The sequence below is a fragment of the Gymnoscopelus microlampas genome, assembly GCF_963454915.1.
Source record: "Gymnoscopelus microlampas genome assembly, chromosome: 23".
NCBI lineage: Eukaryota > Metazoa > Chordata > Actinopteri > Myctophiformes > Myctophidae > Gymnoscopelus > Gymnoscopelus microlampas.
Window position 1 is genome coordinate 5,374,315 of NC_139960.1, and position 18,657 is coordinate 5,392,971.

General features: G+C 42.6%; 1 protein-coding gene across 3 annotated transcripts in view; it reads left to right on the top strand.

The window, feature by feature from the left end:
* The window catches only part of large1 (LARGE xylosyl- and glucuronyltransferase 1), a 142,563-nt gene that overhangs the window by 113,926 nt on the left and 9,980 nt on the right, over positions 1-18,657 (top strand). For all 3 annotated transcript variants that reach the window (XR_014600201.1, XR_014600202.1, XM_084049800.1), the window contains exons 11-12: positions 6,047-6,210; positions 17,188-17,466. Coding sequence is in view for 1 of the 3 variants with exons in the window: in XM_084049800.1 (XP_083905926.1) it covers positions 6,047-6,210; positions 17,188-17,466 (443 nt within the window). In the remaining 2 variants the exon portion in view is untranslated. The remainder of the gene's footprint in view (positions 1-6,046; positions 6,211-17,187; positions 17,467-18,657) is intronic.

Genomic DNA, 18,657 nt, shown 5'->3' on the forward strand with positions numbered 1-18,657 from the left:
CGTGGGTGAAACGCTCTGACTGTGGTGCTGAAACCAATACAGTGAGAATGTAGGTGAAATGAATTGTCTGTGGTGCTGAACCAATACAGTGAGAACGTGGGTGAAACGCTCTGTCTGTGGTACTGAAACCAATACAGTGAGAACGTAGGTGAAATGCTCTGTCTGTGGTGCTGAACCAATACAGTGAGAATGTAGGTGAAATGCTCTGTCTGTGGTGATGAAACCAATACAGTGAGAACGTAAGTGAAATGCTCTGTCTGTGGTGCTGAACCAATACAGTGAGAACGTGGGTGAAACGCTCTGTCCGTGGTGCTGAAACCAATACAGTGAGAATGTAGGTGAAATGCTCTGTCTGTGGTGATGAAACCAATACAGTGAGAACGTAAGTGAAATGCTCTGTCTGTGGTGCTGAACCAATACAGTGAGAACGTGGGTGAAACGCTCTGTCCGTGGTGCTGAAACCAATACAGTGAGAATGTAGGTGAAATGAATTGTCTGTGGTGCTGAAGCGCTGCTCTTAGCTCACCGCTGTTCGTGGTGCTGAATACATCTAGTGGCGCTCAAAAAAAAAAAAAACTCTTATTGCCATTCATATTCAGTGGCAAGCAATTTACATCACATTGAAAAGATGTTAATGAACTAAGGTTTAATTATACGTTTTAAGTAATACAAAATTGTACATTAAATAAGATAAATAATACAATGAAAGGAAAATGCTATAATAATAATAATAATAATGGTTTATTTATTCAGTGGTTCTCAAAGTGGGGTCCTTCAAGGGGTTCCCCAGCAAAATGAGTTAATTCAACATCAAACCACTTTAACCCGATGTATATTTTTTGTATGTCTAGTTTGTCTACAATTTGAGAATTGCAGATCTACAGGCTTACAGCACGCCGTCATGTGACGTGCTGTGAGCTTGTAGATTTGTGTTGTTTGTGTTTACAACACAAATCTTGCATCCGGGTCACTGGCACAAAATCGTTTCAGATAGGGGTCCGTGGCCAAATGCCTACTCCTACTTACTCCTAGACTTGAAAAAGATTGAGAACCACTGGTTTATCTAGTACCTTTTCAGCTAACGGCACAAAGTGCTTCACAGCGATATAAAAACAGGAAACCAAAAACAACAGCAACAATAAAGTAAATAACAGAAAAGTATAGTCAAAGAGTCTGGGGTGTGGGAGCTCACCTGGTAGTTCCACATGAAGGCGCAGCTGGCCCAGGTTTGAAGCCAACCCAAGGCCTTCTTCTGCATTCCATCCTCTTTCCTGTGTATCCTGTCTATCCGCTCACTGTTGGTATCAAAATAAAGCCAAAAATCAATAAAGTCGTCTGAATCTGACGATAGTTAAAAGGGACATTTTGTAAAGGCCTGAAAATTCTTGTCAAAGTGCCCGTGAGCATGAAAAGCACTGAAGTGAAAACTTCTCTCATTATGTATCTAATAAGCTCAGTATTGTGAGCTGCCCGTGTGTCTGAATGTCGGCTGTGATGCTGGAGAGGGCATGTGTGGTCATGTTGTCTTTGTCAGTGAGCTGTCCGTGGTGCTGAAGTGGGGGGCTGCAATATTAGAGAAGTACGCAATTGGTTTCTGTCCGGGGTGCTGGAACAGTCGGCTCCAATAAGTGTCTGCAGTGGTCATGAGGAGATGAAACACAGACCTGCAAAGAAAAAGCCGCCGCAGGTTTTTCCCAAAAAACAAGACCGGATTTCACATAGCTAGGCACAAAATCTGCAAATTGCACATTCTCTCTATCTCTCTCTCTCTCACACACACACACACACACACACACACACACACACACACACACACACACACACACACACACACACACACACATACACATACACATACACATACACACAGACACACATTTATATTTCTATACTTGTTAGGACATCAACATTTTAGGACAGCATAGAAGATAGCTGAAAGTAGCCTAAAAATTGCCGATCTACGCTGCAACGCGTTTTTCGTCTATTTTCCGGTGTGTGACATCTCCGCAAAATCAAGTATAAAATAGGTAAAACTGTAATCCTAACCCCTACACCTAACCTCTAAATGTCTAATCCTAACGCTAACCCCAACATGAAACGTTAACTAAAATTAAAAAGTCAGAACACATCCGTGGAGTGTCTCACGGAGCGACCGTTGTCAGTTGAGATATGAGCGCTTAATTTGAGTGTCAGCGGGGAGGTGCACGGAGAGGTGAGGGGTCGGGTGAGGTTAGCCACAGAATCCGTCACTCTGATTATACAGATTTACTTTACCGCGCGAGGTCTGAACTCACTCTCTAAACTCCATCCATCTGTGTCTGTGTGAGAAGGTTCGGTGGCTGTTAGCCCCACACCAGGTGTTAAAAAACACAACCCGAGTGGCTGGCAGTGTTGGAAGAAATACTCAGATATTTAGTAAAATGAGTAATACCACAATGTAACAGTTACTAGTAAAAGGCCTGTATTCAAAATCTGACTTGAGTAAAAGTACAAAAGTATTGGCATCAAAATATACTTACAGTAAAAGTAAATGTATAACGTGACACATCACCACGTATAAAATGTTATTGTGTTATTGTATATTTTGTAATAACAATGTAAATATAACTAGTAACTAAAACTGTCAAATGATTTTAGTGGAGTAAACAGTACAATAGTTGCCTCTGAGATGTAGTGGAGTAGATGTATAACAAGTATGTTAATACAATATAACTTACACGTTTGGGGTGGTTGTATCTGGTCTCCCTGATCTTCTAAATAGACATTTAGATCCTGTGTCTAGGTTGGACACCCGGGTTCAAATCTGGGATTGAACAGGACATTTGCGTGGTGCAGATAAAGTAATTACCTCAAAATTGTGCTACATCACTTGAGTAAATGTGCTTTGTTTACTTTCCACCACTCGGCTGGCAACCACAGAAGGACCGCAGTGAGCGTGCAAACTGGAGATGTCCGAATGCGGCCCCGACCAATCACGGCGATCCACGGGGGGCTCCGTAATGAGGCTGCTTTTTCTCACAGGCACGTCGCCAAACGCCCCTTGTATGGTCCTCGAGTAAGATCAGCAGGCAATCTGTCTGTGCCTCGTCTCATAAACCAGACACAGGGGCTGGGGGTATGGCGGGCCATAGTGAGTCGTGAGACGGAGAGTGAATATTTATCAGGACACTGCATGAACGGGGACGTCGGAGCATATGGACTCTCTGGCTGCGTTCCATCACCCATAGAAGTTCTATCGGCTCACCTCACACCTTCTGAGCTCTCAGCGTGCCGAAGGTCACCACTGATCCAGGGTGCTTTGTTTTGCTTAGGGTTTTTTTTTTGGTTTCCACAGAGCGACGCGCGCCGGTTCCTCATGGCAGAATTATTGAAGTGTCAGCACAGAGGTCGGCTAATTAATCATTTTGTAATTTCCCCCATCGCCGTGTGTGCCAGTGTGGCCTTTTTTTCCTGCCACCAGTCAAGTCCCAACGTGTCCTTAACTCTGGAAATAAGTTTGCTCACTCAATTTTTCAGAGTTTGAACAGCAATTCCATTATACAGTGATGATTAGCCTAATGAAGTCACTTGGGGATGGGCTGCAGTGGCGTGCCGCCTCTCGGGGTCCTCCAAGAGGGCCCCGTGTCACCGCTGCTCGGCTTCCTCGCCAAAAGCCAAACTCAGCACCCTGTTCAAAAGTAAAGCGATACCGTCGACACTTTAGCAACTGCGGTGAGCTCCACAGCCTTTTTTTCCCTTTTTTTCTCACTGTGTCCCTCAGGACCCCGAGGCAATAAAACGTTAATTTGTCGGGCTTCTATGATTCTTCCGAGTTCTGCGTCAAGCCCTCGGCTGGAGTTGAAATAAAGTTAAAGAAAGAAGAAGAAACAAAGTTGGAGCACGGAGAGTTTGAGCGGTGTTAATGATCTAATCATTGTTTTTAATTCACTGTAACATTTTTTTTTTCTCTTAGAGTAGCTGCAATAAAAAAGATCTACCACTCGTAACTAAGGGCTTAACATCTCTGCACTGAATCACACTGCTCTGAGGAACCCCCCCCCCCTTCCTCTTGGTTCTTAATCCACAGAGATCTGTGCACTAGGATGAGCATTGATATTGTTGGGGTAACTCACAGCTAGTGTGTGGTAAGAGGGCTGTAACTGTGCCACATCTCCCCATGGAACAAAATGGAGCTTCTGTTTGATCCATATATTCTCCTCTCATCTTCCCCCTAATTGCATCAAAGTTTGCATTAAGAAATGGTGCAAACAAAAAAAAATGAGTACACAACTCTACAAGATCTCCCCGAATGACCTCAAAGAGCTGAAACGGAATACTGATCAAATGTCATTAGTCTGAGAGCTGCCTGTCCTCTGGAGAAGGACATCAATAAGACACTACACTGACATAATCCTAATGGAAGTTGTATTACTGGACTTTATTCTGTCTGTTCATAATGTTGAAAAGGGCCTTTTATCTTGCATTTGTAGGGAAATATAAAGTTCCATAGTCACGAGGACTACTGTGCCTTAATCGTATCTCAATTATGACGTGGTTAAGGAATTAGAGGAGTATTAATATTTTGAAAGATATTTGATCCGGGCAGTTTGTAAAAAGATGGCACCTATTTAGATCTGAACGAGCTTGAATCTCTTTTTAAATTAACATGAAATGAAACGATTGAACCAACACAATGATGGGCATTAGCATATTATCACCACTTAACACGCCGCACTTGACCTACGCTTTGTCACGTCTCTCAACAACTGCTAAATCCCATTTTAACACTTCAACTGAGCACGTTTTCTTTGAGCATTACCACCAAGTGCATTGCTTTTCTTCCCCATATTGTATAATACATTTGAAATATAAAAGTTATGTTTTATCTATGCCTTCACTTACACCCTAGTTTGTTTTTTTTTGGGGTTTTTTTTGCGGCAGACCAGAGAAGAGCCTGACTTATATACTGTATTAGCCTGGTTCCAGACCATAGACCCCTCCCACTCTCTGAGTGGACTGCTCCTCTTGGTCTGGTGTCATAATGTGAGCCTATGGCTTTTCACGGTCGAAGAAAAACCTGTCAAATCAGAGTCGGATGTGGGGGTGGTCTAACGTCAAGCCAATCAGCGAATATCTGCTAAAGCAAGCTGTGCGATGGCCTCAGATGTAGGCGGAACCGTGGATCTCTTGTGATTGGTTTAGGGAAATTTTAATCCCCTCCCCCTGGTAATCGCGGACACTGCAGCCAATGTCAGACTGAAGCTCCACGCAGCTTCAGGCTGATAATCAGGCTAATACTGTATGGGTCTGACCAATGTATCAGCCATTATTTTACTTTTTTGATGGCATCGGTATTGGGAATTATGAAGCCAATGTGTCAATTTGAAAACTTCTCAAAGGTTTTTAAATTTATTCGAAAATACACTTTTTGAGGAAAAATTGGTAATTCGTTATCTAGGACATTGGTTCTCAAAGTGGGGTCCGGGGACTCCCAGGGGTACTTGAGGGGGTTCCAGGGGGTCCCCAGCTAAATAATGGACAGGAACCAAATGGACCCTTATGGGTCTGTAACTCTGAGAGTGTACAAATGGAACCAAACGGACCCTAACGGGTCCGTTTGGTTCCATTTGTACACTCTCAGAGTTAAATTAACATTGATTTTACAATATGAATTGGGGTCCCAGATATATAAATGCCATTAAATGGGGGTCCGTAGCCCTTATGCATGTTAAAATGCTTTGAAATTAAAATGGTTGAGAATCACTGCTAGAGAGCCGTAAAAACCTTCTCTTATGGGGGTCCCTGGCTTATCTTTTCAAATGGGGGTCCGTGGGGTAATAAGTGTCAGTTTGGGGGTCCTTGACATGAAACATTTTGAGAACCACTGATCTATGACTCTTCAGAATCGGGATCAGCATCAGTCCCAACAATCTGGTATCGGTCGGGCTCTAGACTAGTGATTACAATCTATCTTTTTTTTTATTTCATTTTATTAAAATGTTCCTCTCCTTTCCAATCATGCCCCTAGAGTAACTGACTTATCCTTCCCCTTTCTGTGTGCGTGCAGCTCCAGCGGACCCTCTCGGAGCTGGATGAGGATGACCCGTGCTACGAGTTTCGTCGGGAGCGCTTCACGGTGCATCGCACACACCTGTACTTCCTCCACTACGAGTACGAGCCCAGCACCGACCACACAGACGTCACGCTGGTCGCCCAGCTCTCCATGGACAGGTACCATACCACAGAAACCACTCACGCTCTCACACACACCTCAAGTCATACTGTGTGACTTTATGGAGTGTTTTTCCAGCGACACCCCTGGTAGCTGCGTGTCATTGCGTCTGTTCATGGCTTGTTTTTTTTGCCAAAACCGGATGGCTACAAAAAGTGCACAATGAGTAGCAATGCAAGTCACAAGCCAGCTAATAAATACATGAGATAAATAGCCTAAGCGGACGTCCGACTGAACCCATTCACAGAATAGCCGATCTACAAGCTCACAACGCCTCGCAGTGCGAGGCGTTGTGAGCTTGTAGATCTGCTATTCTGTGTCATTTTTGATTTTTAGCTGTAACCATTATTTTATACTTTGGCTATTCAAAGATAGCAGATATACAAGCTCATAACGAGGCACATAGTTCCGCGTTATGAGCTTGTAGATCTGCTATTTTCTTGAAAAATTAGTGCAATATTTTTAAAGTGAACATTTATCGTAACTCAAATCTTTGCTTCTGGGGGGTCCCTGGAACTAAATATTTTGAGATGGGGGTCGGCGGTCAAATTCTATTGGCTTCACTAGTAAAACACTTTTAGGATGCCCCACTACCTTGCATTTAATATTTCTTTCCAATGCAATAGCATTAAGCTGATGCTCTTAAACACTTGCTATACTGTACGTGTATATGCACAATAAAATGTGTATATGCAGCTAAGATATATATGTATTATGTAATACAAAAATGCATCACATGACTTGGCTTTAGTCAGTTTTTTGAATTCTTACATCAATGTTCTATCTATACGCGCGTCCGTCGTCCATGTGACCTCTCTGAATTGAAGCCGGTGGTGGTTATTGTGAAACACGTTCAGAGTTTGCAAACGGCACAAAACTACATTTCCTCCTCTGAACTGGGAAAAACATCAAGACAGCCGATCAAACCTCAAAACCTCATTTTTTCCTTCAAATGAGCTTCGGTGAAATCAAAACGGATCAAAAGAAAAAACAGATCAAACGACACAATTATGCGTCTGTCTGTTGTTCCTTTTCCAGCACTGCTGTGGAAGGACTTTGTTACATATCGTCTCTGTCGGGTGGAAACCTCATATGTCCAAAACTGTTACGTTTCAGGATTCAAGGGAGAAAATGGCAAAAGTTAGCCTGACACTCAGCCTGAATTCTCATTTAGTTTCACTCCATTATTCAGTCTGAAAGCCCTCTCAGTGCAGCCGTTTTCTGAGATGGGGGCGTGGCCAAAGTGGATCTCTTTGGCGATTGGTTCTTACTGGATTATGCCGATCCCGATTGGGCCGGGCTGCCGGTTAAGATTTTCAACCGAGAAAACCCAGCCTTTCTACAGCGTCACCAGACCCTGAATGCGAGGCTAGCGATTCGGGGGCTGGAGCCAGGCTGAGCAAAAGTCGCAGATCTACAAGCTCAAAACACGGTGCGACAAGCTTGCAGTGGTGGAAAAAGTACTCAAATTCTTTACTTAAGTAAAAGTACCGATACTGCAATATATAAGTACTCTGTTACAAGTAAAAGTCCAAAATTAAAAATGTACTTGGGTAAAAGTACAAAAGTATTGGCATCAAAATGTACTTAAAGTACCAAAAGTAAAAGTACTAAATATTTGAAAATAGCCGATCTACAAGCTCACAACGCGTCGCGATGCGACGCGTTGTGAGCTTGTAGATCTGCTATTTTCAAATAGCCTAGGTATAAAATAGGGCTAAAGTGGTTAATGTGTGTTTCATAATATAATAATTTATATCTGAAAAGTAACTAGTAACTCAAGTTTTCAAATAATTGTAGTGGAGTAAAAGTACAATATTTGCCTCTGAGATGCAGTGGAGTAGAAGTAAAAGTATTGGAAATTGGAAATACTCAAGTAAAGTACAAATACCTAAAAATGTTACTTAAGTACAGTACTTAAGTAAATGTACTTAGTTACTTTCCACCACTGCAAGCTTGTATATCTGCTACTTTTGATACTTTTGCGTGACGCTGTAGTGTGATCAAGTAGGGTATTACTTTACGAACAAACGTTAAAATATGGAGATAGGAGGTTTCTCCCCGACATCAACGACATCAACATGAAGGCTCTTTTTTGTTTTGTTTGTTTTTGTTTCTTGTCAGGTAGATCTTTTTCCAAGCCTCAATATTTATCTGTGTGTGTGAACGCACAACTCAATATTATAGGAGATATTTGTACATCATGGCGCCGCTGTCTGCTAGAAACCCGGTATGTCCACAACGGTTAATTATCAGGAAATTGGGATCCTGGAAATCCTTGGAAACACTGGATCCAATGTAGTTATTTATTGGTCACATGTTTTTTTCATTGTACTTTTTATTGGTTCAATATGTTTTTAAACCCACAAACTTTCACTTTAATTCATTTTTTAACCCATTAAGACCTGAGGCCGATTCTACAAATGCCTTCTACTCTAGCCTGGGATCCAGCCTGCTTCGCTGCGTTCGGCGGACTTTTTTTCTCTCTCCGCTTCTCAGTCTGGAATGCCTCCTATCTCCAGGAGGCGGGACACAGCAGCCAAGGTTCGAAACCTACCGTGGCTTCTGATTGGTCTGTGGTGCGGGGCGGGACAAAAAAAACGGTGTGATCGTTTTGATTCGTCATTCGTTTGAACAACATCCAATCAGCAACGACGTTGCCTAACGTAACATATGTAGTTCCAGTGTAGTTCTGCAAGACGAGTCAATCGGGGGCATTCCAGACTGATAAGCGAAGAGAGAAAAAAAGAGTCCGCCGAAAGTTGCGAAGCAGGCTGGATCCCAGGCTACTTCTACTCTCACACTCAAGATCTTTCAAAAATGTTCAAAAATAGCAGATATACAAGCTCGCACCTGTGAGCTTGTATATCTGCTATTTTTGAATAGCCAACGCTAAAATCTAAAATGACACAGATACTTTCCCGGTTTTAATGGGTTAAAATAGCGAAAATAGCAGCTCTACAAGCTCACAACACGACATTTTGTGAGCTTGTAGGTCGGTTATATCCGCTGCTTTTGCACGGCACTGTTGTATGACAAAGTAGGACATTCATTTACGAGAGGAAAAAAAACAAACACAAAAAGTTGAAATACGGAGATACAAGATCTCTGCCCGACAACAACGATGGGCTCCATTGCTCTGGCGGCGGCTCTGCCTGTGACAACACTATTGGGGGAGAGATTATGAAACAAACAGAGTAGTTTGGGTTTGCTGCCCCTCCATCTCCACAATCTCTCTTTATTTGTTCACCCGTGACACTCAGAAAGATGGGAGGAGAGGAAGCCATGCGTCAGAGACGGGAAGCCATCGCTCGTTTCGCCGCCGTGGTGGAAAAAGTACTCACATCTTTTACTTAAGTACAAGTATCAATACTGCAAGTATTGGCATCAAAATATACTTAGGGTACTAAAAGTTAAAGTAATCAATATGCAGAAATCGTCCATTTAATGTTTTCATGTTTAAAAAAATCATTTGAAAATAGAGTGAGCTTGTAGATCGGCTATTTTCAAATAGCCAAAGTCTATATAGGGCTGAAGTGGGTAATGTATGTTTTGTAATAATAATCAAAATCTACAAAGTAACTAGTACGGTAACTAAAACAAATAATTGTAGTGGAGTAAAAGTATAGTATTTGCCTCTGAGATTTAGTGGAGTAGAAGTGAAAGTATTGACAATACCTCAAAATAGTACTTAAGTAGAGTACTTGAGTAAATGTAAGAGTTACTTTACACCATTGGTTCTCAAAGTGGGGTCCGGGGACCGCCAGGGGTACTTGAGGGGGTTCCAGGGGGTCCCCAGCTAGATGATGGACAGGAACCAAATGGACCCTTATGGGTCTGTAACTCTGAGAGTGTACAAATGGAACCAAACGGACCCTAACGGGTCCGTTTGGTTCCATTTGTACACTCTCAGAGTTAAATTAACATTGGTTTTACAATGTGAATTGGGGTCCCAGAGGTATAAAGGCCATTAAATGGGGGTCCGTAGGCTAATGCATGTCAAACTGGGGGTACTTGACATTAAAATGGTTGAGAATCAATGCTAGAGCCGTAAAAAAAATCTTCTCTTATGGGGGGTCCCTGGCTTATCTTTTCAAATGGGGGTCCGCGGGGTTATAAGTGTCAATTAGGGGGTCCTTGACATGAAAAAGTTTGAGAACCACTGCTGTACACCACTGATAGCAACTATATGTCACCTGCGTTTCTGCCGGTGATGCTTCTCCTCTCTGGCCGTATGTGCGTGCACGTTCCTCTGCGCGTGTGCGTGGACGTTCCTCTGCGCGTGTGCGTGCACGTTCCTCTGCGCGTGTGCTCTCTGCGTCTGTCAGAATTTGTCTCCGTCTGCGGCTGACTTTTACCTCTCTTCAATTTAGAGGAAATGAACGGGGGGGGGCGGCCGGGGGGTGGGGTGGCCGGCATGTTGTGAGCCATGACACCGGCGCTGATTGAACATGGTGTGTGGGCGTCACAGGAGAAGGTCCCTGTTGTTGGCACACGTTATTAACCCATTGAGACCTGAAGCCGATTCTGCATAGTCTCCTAAATCTCAACAGTATTCTGAAAAACGTATGTTTCTATATCAGTGGTGCTCAATCTTTTTCATGTCAAATGATATTGATGTATTTGGCCGCGGACCCCCATCAAAATATTTTGTTCCAGGGACCCCCCATGAAGCAAAGATTTGAGTTAAAAATGTTCGCTTTAAAAATATATATATTCAAAGATTTTCACACATTTTCACGATTTTTCAAAAATAGCTCAAGCTCATAGCGCGGCACTCGGTGCCGCGCTATGAGCTTGTACATCTGCTATTTTTTGAATAGCCCAAAGCGTAAAATAATGCTTTTTTAGCTCAAATCAAAAAATGACACAGTTCCAGGTCTTAATGGGTTAACCCTCCAGCGCAAGAGAGCCTTGTTTACCGTGTCACTGTAACGACAGCGAGAAAACACAAACCCTTGTTTGTGCCTTTTGTTGAAAACGAAACCGACCAAAAGGAGTCCTATCTTAGGGACATTATCAAAGAAAAAGGACAACAACAGGGAGGATTTTTTTCTCCGGATATAGATTGAATCAGTGATGGAATGTGACTAATTACATTTATTTTCATATCGAAAAAAGATGATATTTTATAATCACATAAGTGTAATTGACTGTTGCACCGCTAGGGTCGTGCTGTAACGGGAGAACACACTCTCAGCAAAAGCCCCTCCTTTGTAAGGGGGTAACCACTTAAATCAGGGGTCTTTTTCAGGCCAAGGACCCCTAGGGTTCCCGAACCCCTGTTGAAGATCCCTGACTTAAACTCTGTATAGTTTGTTCGTTGACAGGGGTCCCCCATGGCTCTATACTAGGCCCCCTCTTTTTTTCCCTCTACACTAAATATCTTCCCTGAAAATAGCTGATCTACAAGCTCACAATTGACGTCTCACTAATTTGAGATGGTATGTTCCATTGCCATGGAAACCAAAACACTGTTCACGGTACACACTTAAAAAGAAATTGCTTGTGCCCCCGCTGAAGGCAGCCGCTCCTCTGCCGCTAATTCAAAAACGAGCCCCCGTCGCTTCTGCTCAATTCTGCGACGGCCCGAAAAGCCCCCCAAAATATTACATTTGCAGTTATTGTTCACGTGGTCAACACTCACTCTCTCTCACACACACACACACACACACACACACACACACACACACACACACACACACACACACACACACACACACACACACACACACACACACACACACACACACACACACACATATATAACAGTATTATATGCTTGCAACGACTCCAGTTTCATTCCAGCCAGAACCCGGTCCATCCCCCTCTTTGGCTTCAGTTTCTTGTCTCTAAACAAAGCAATAATTGGCAAAAAATCACACAAAAAAAACGGAACCGTGCACATCCTCCACAGTAGAGGTACGCGTTTGGTTCCTGGCAGCGATGCCTCTTGCTCGGACTGGCAATCCGACAAACTCAAGTCACTTATTTTATTTTAATTTTTTTATCCCACGATTTTGTAACCCCATTTTTTACACCCAGTGCCAATTGTCTATGTAATCCTGGGCACTACACTCCCTCTGCCAACCTAGGGAGGCCAGGGCCGAGCTCATGCCTCCTTCAATGCATGAGAGCCAACTGACCTTCTTGTCACCTGACAGGGGGGAGTTTCCCCGGTTGGACGTAGCGCGTGGAAGGAACACGTTATTCCAACCAGTTCCTTTCCCCTCCATCAGGCAGTATTGTGACCAGGATTACTGCATGTTTTTGTGAGGGTTCATACCCTAGGGGACACGGGGAGAACATTCAAACTCCACACAGAAAGGCCCTTTCACCAACCCCACCTAGGGTATGGGCACTGATGACGCGGAGGACAGGGTCCCCTGCGGGAATCGAACCCAGGACCTTCTAGCTCTGAGGCGACAGCGCTACCGACTGCGCCACCGTGCCCCTAAGTCACTTATTTGCTGATAAGCTGCGACCAGATCGCGTGAAAATATACTAGGTGTGCAAGCTGCAGCTAAAACAATGTGTCTGATAAGCCACAGTATGATGTGAAAATGAGCTTTTTAGAAATCACATTAGTGCTCAAAAGTAATCCCAGGATCTCTACAGCAGACCTTAACACTTTGCCATTTATATGCTAATTTCATTGTTTTGGTTTCATCACTCACAGCGAGCTCTGTAATTGTAAACACACTTCCACGGTGAACCCCACGCTGTGTTCATGTGAGCATCCAATTCTTTACACATTTGGAGGGGTACCAGTGTCTCTAAGGTTATTTCGTTATCGTCGCTGTTGGGCAGAAACCTTGCATCTCCATATTTCAACTTTTAATGTTTTTCCTCTTCTTTTTTCCCCTTTTTTTCGTAAATCAATGTAGCAACAGTATTCCGCAAAAGTACAGAAACAAGCCGATCTACAAGCTCACAATGAATTGCAATACTTAACCCATTAAGACCTGGAACTGTGCCATTTTTAGATTTGAGCTAAAAAGCATTATTTTACACTTTGGGCTATTCAAAAATAGCAGATATACAAGCTCATAGCGCGGCACCGAGTGCCGCACTATGAGCTTGTAGATCTGCTATTTTTGAAAAATCGTGAAAATGTGTGCAAATCTTTGAATATGTATATTTTTAAGCGAACATTTTAAACTCAAATCTTTGCTTCTGGGGGTCCCTGGAGCAAAATATTTTAATGTGGGTCCGCGGCCAAATACATATAATTTTAGCATGAAAAAGATTGAGCACCACTGATATAGAAACATAGGTTTTTCAGAAAACTGTTGAGATTTAGGAGACATGTAGAATCGGCTTCAGGTCTCAATGGGTTAAGTAAAACATTTGAGTACTTTTTGCACCACTGTATATATGGGTCATACAGCTCACATAGTGACTGCGTTGTGAGCTTGTGGATCGGCTATTTTCGCTATTTTGGAAACTACATCTTGTGACTAAATAATAATTACATTGGATCCATTGGAACGCAGGTTATTTGTTTCCTTTTCCTGAAAAGTAACAGTTGGGAACATACAAGGTTTATACCCGAAAGCCACAATATGAACTTTTCAATGCATTTTGCATTTCTCTCTCTCTCTGTGTTCAGCCTTTTTATTTAATTCCTTCTAATTATTTCTCTTTCTCCATTACTCTTCCGGCTTCCCCCCTGTCTCTCTTCCCGTCTCTGGCTGTCTGGTAATCTCCTTGGTTTGTTTGAATCACTCGAGCCGCCTCGTTTGAGCTGCAAGGAGTTGTTGCCTAAATTAAAGGCTGTAAATGAAAGTCAAACAAGGGATTATGATCACCGTGCAAAGCTGCGAGAACATCCAAAATTCCATCTCGGGAAGTCCAATAAATCCTACTTAACTCATTCAATCCGGGAACGCATCTGTGTCATTTTAGATTTTAGCTATATCCATTATTTTATACTTTGGCTATTCAAAAATAGCAGATCTACAAACTCATAGCGGGCACTCTGCTGTTTTTGAAAAATCGTGAAAATGTTTGCAAATCTTTGAATACATATATTTTTCAAGCAAACATTTGTAACTCAAGTCTTTGCTTCTGGGGGGTCCCTGGAAGAAAATATTTTGAAATGGGGGTCCGCGACCAAATACGTATCATTTTGGGGGTACTTGACATGAAAAGGTTTGAGTCATATAGCAACATACTATGCTTTTTCCAAAAACTGTTAGGAATTAGAAGATATTTTCTAGAATCGGCCTCAGGTCTTAATGGGTTAACTCATGTTTCCTATGATAATTTCTAGATTTCTCCATGCCTCGTTCTACTGTGCTGTGGAAACTCATCGTCTTTGGGAGCTTTGGCCAGCAGCGTAGTCTATTAGTCCAGTTAGCTGTGAGATAGATATCGTCACTGTCGGCCAGGTTTTCTTTTCTTTTTTTTACATAAATGCCTTAATTAATCGTATGACAGTGTCCTACAAAAGCAGCAACAAATACAGCCGACCTACAATCTCGTAGCTCAGCTGTTTTAGCTGTGTGTGTGTGTGTGTGTGTGTGTGTGTGTGTGTGTGTGTGTGTGTGTGTGTGTGTGTGTGTGTGTGTGTGTGTGTGTGTGTGTGTGTGTGTGTGTGTGTGTGTGTGTGTGTGTGTGTGTGTGTGTGTGTGTGTGTGTGTGTGGACTTTGATTAGGACATGCACTATTATCTTTTTTTAATATATTGAACCAATGCAAAGTATTAGCCCAGTCAATCCGGGAACGCATGCCTGTCATTTTAGATTTATTTAGCTATTCAAAAATAGCAGATAAACAAGCTCATAGCGCGCTTCAGAGTGCCGCGCTATGAGCTTGTACATCTGCTTTTTTTATCATGAAAATTGGTGCAAATCTTTCAACACATCTTTTTAAAGCGAACATTTGTAACCGCCGATCTCCATCACAATATGTCAAAAAATAGCAGATCTACAAGCTATGAGCCTATAGATCTGCTATGTTTGAATAGCCAAAGTATAAAAATAATGGTTATACCTCAAATCTAAAATGACACAGATACGTTCCCGGATTGAATGGGTTAACAAGAGCTTGTGGCTAAATAGTAACTACATTGGATCCTTTGGAACACATGTGGTCCTTTTTTTTTCATTTCCTGAAGAGTAAGGGTTTTGGACATACAAGGTTTATGCCCTGACGGCGACGATACAGTTCCTGTAGGTTTATTGATATTTGCCCAGAGCCAGCCGTCTCATTAGCTTTAAAGAAGTGGCAGCTTGACGGACACGCTGTAGGAATTTGAAAGGATTCCAAGATCATGGGCATCTTTGAGAGCATCATAAAAACTCCACTCTACACTTAGACAAGCTTGATGCAGACACACACACACACACACACACACACACACACACACACACACACACTAGTGTTTGTATCACTATACTTGTGAGGACATCCAACATTTTTGGGCCGGAAAATAGCCCGCGATGCCTTGTGAGGTTGTGTGGATTGAGATTCTTCTGTTTTCTCCTCTGCCACTTCCCTGGCAATACGTTCTTGTGTAAACCCCAGTGTCTTTTGAGATTGTGAATTCATAACTACCATCATCAAATGAGTCCAGTGATTGGCTGAGAACGCATGAACTTTTGACTCAGTCAAAACATATACAAATATTGGTAATTTGTAAATACCTGGCAGCTTTTTTTTCTTTCTTTATTTGACTGATAGTTATACTATTTACTGTATTGAAAATGCATGAATGTAATTTAATTAATTATTTACAGTATGTGGCCTTTAAACCCATTGTTTTATTTGATGGCCTTCCTACCCTGGCATTTGGCTTTTGTGCCCTAAACAAATTGACAACACCAAAGGCCAAGTGGCCTTGCCCCTAGAATGACAAAATTCCAGGCATGATCCTCACAATATATATTTCTCATATTCTACTATACTTGTGGACCCATTTGGCCCTCACAAGTATAGTAATACAAACGTGCGCTCGCACGCACGCGTGCGCGCGCGCGCACACACACACACACACACACACACACACAAACACACACACACACACACACACACACACACACACACACACACACACACACACACACACACACACACACACACACACACAGCCAGCGATACTCTCACCCCCTCTGATATAAATACAGTAGCGTGTCTGGCCTGTGGTGAGAAATTCTCGTGAACAAATTAGAAAGTGAACTCCTCGCTGCTTCTCAAAATGTCATTGGCCACGCTATCAGGGAATGGCATTGATTTTGTGTTTGAAATGTCAGCTCCAAAGCCCTGAAGCTATTGGCACTTCATTTGCGCCCGTAAAAGTGGATCGCCGCTGTGGCGAAGCAGGCTTTTGTGATCAGAAGTGGAGTGGGTCGGATCCAGTTAACATCTAAAACCACTTTTTACAAGCACATCGTCGCGTCCATTCAATACTGATTTTAACTCAGTAATTGGACATACAGTATGCTGTTGAGCAGTGGTTCTCAACCTTTTCTGGATCAGGGCCCACTTGACAAGAGCGTGTTTATTTTAATCAATCGGTTATGTTCCGCCTTCGATCAACGGAACAAACGTAGGTATTATACTTGAATTCCTGGAACAAAATATTTTGAGATGGGGGGGGGGGGGGGTTTCGTTGACATGAAAAAGGTTTGAGAACCATTGATATTATAGCAACATGAGTTGGTTTTTAAAAAAAAAACTGTTAGGATTCAGAAGACATTTGTAGAATCCCCAGAAGCAAAGATTTGAGTTACAAATGTCTGCTTTAAAAAATATATATATACTCAAAGATTTGCAAACATTTTCACAATTTTTCAAAAACAATAGCAGATCTACAAGCTCGTAGATCGGCTCTCAGTGCCGTGCTATGAGCTTGTATACAGTCTGCTATTTTTGAATAGCCCAAAGCAATCTAAAAATGACACACAGATGCGTTCCCGGTCTTAATGGGTTAATAAGGTATTCAATCAATCAATCAATCAATCTCCCTGCAGGCTCCAGATGCTGGAGGCCATCTGCAAACACTGGGAGGGCCCCATCAGCCTGGCGCTCTACCTGTCGGACGCCGAGGCCCAGCAGTTCCTGCGCTATGCCCAGGGCTCCGAGGTGCTGATGTCGCGCGGCAACGTGGGCTACCACATCGTGTACAAGGAGGGCCAGTTCTACCCGGTCAACCTGCTGCGCAACGTGGCCATGCGGCAGGTCAACACGCCCTACATGTTCCTCTCCGACATCGACTTCCTGCCCATGTATGGCCTCTACGAGTACCTCAGGTAGGTTAAGGGGGACTATACAGCCTAGTGGTGGAAGAAGTACTCACAAAAGTACTAATACCACGGTGTTAGAAATGCTCTGTTACAAGTAAAAGTCAGGTATTCAAAATGTACAAATACAAAAGTATTCACATTAAAATATACTTCAGTACTGAAAGTAAAAGTACTCATTTTGCAGAATGTCCCATTTCCAAATGTATAAAAAATACATTGGAAATAGCAGACTGAGGCATCACGCTGTCTCTGTATTTGATGTACATCAGGGGTCTTCAAAGTTTTTAAGGCCAAGGTCCCCTTAGCTGAGAGGGAGATGTCAGTTATCGGGGCTGCTCTGTACTTGGTCTGCTCTTTTTTCCCTTTACACCAAACCGAAAATAGCCGATCTACCAGCTTGTGCATCGGCTATTTTCGGCAAATGTCCAACCCTTGAATAGGGATGCTAGGGTTCAAGTGGTTAATGTAAAAAAGAAAAGAAAAAGTCCTTTCACACAAAGAATTGTTGGCCCCCTGTAGTAACTCTGAGCTGGTCTGAATACTCACCTCTTCAGACACCATCTTAGCCCGTAGCACAGGGCTAAGGGCACAGGGATTCAACTGGCAGCCCATACTGTACTGCGTCATACTGCATTTACGCATTTTGATGTTTGAGAGGATAATATCTGTGCCAGACCTTTATACTGCACAGGCTTTGAGTTTGGATTTCAGAAAATAGGAAGTAGGTATTTAAATGAATCCTGTGTACCGGACCCTGGCATGGATATGTCTTTTTGAGAAGCGTAGTTTACTAGTGGAGCCAAGCTGGCATGGTGAAAGTGTTTCCGTGTTTGTATGGAAAGGTTTTTGCTGTTGTTGTTTAGATTTGAGTACATGGCTGATAAAGGCACAGGCTCTTATGACGTGTTTCATGAGCAATCTGTTGAGAGTCACAGCATCATGATATTCAGCCCGGGACTTGAGTGATTGAATGAAACATAAGACTGTGTAAAAGCTAATGGATGTACATGGAGAATTCTGTCTTTGATGTGATGGTCAAAATCCACCCAAAACTCAGAAATAGCTACTAATCGATGGAGATGGCGTGTTAAAAGTCCACTTCACCAATTTTCATCTTCATATAATTGCCATGTTATTTAGAATGTTAGGTTCATTTGTTTAACTGCCATCCGATAGTTTCTATAGTTACAATCTACT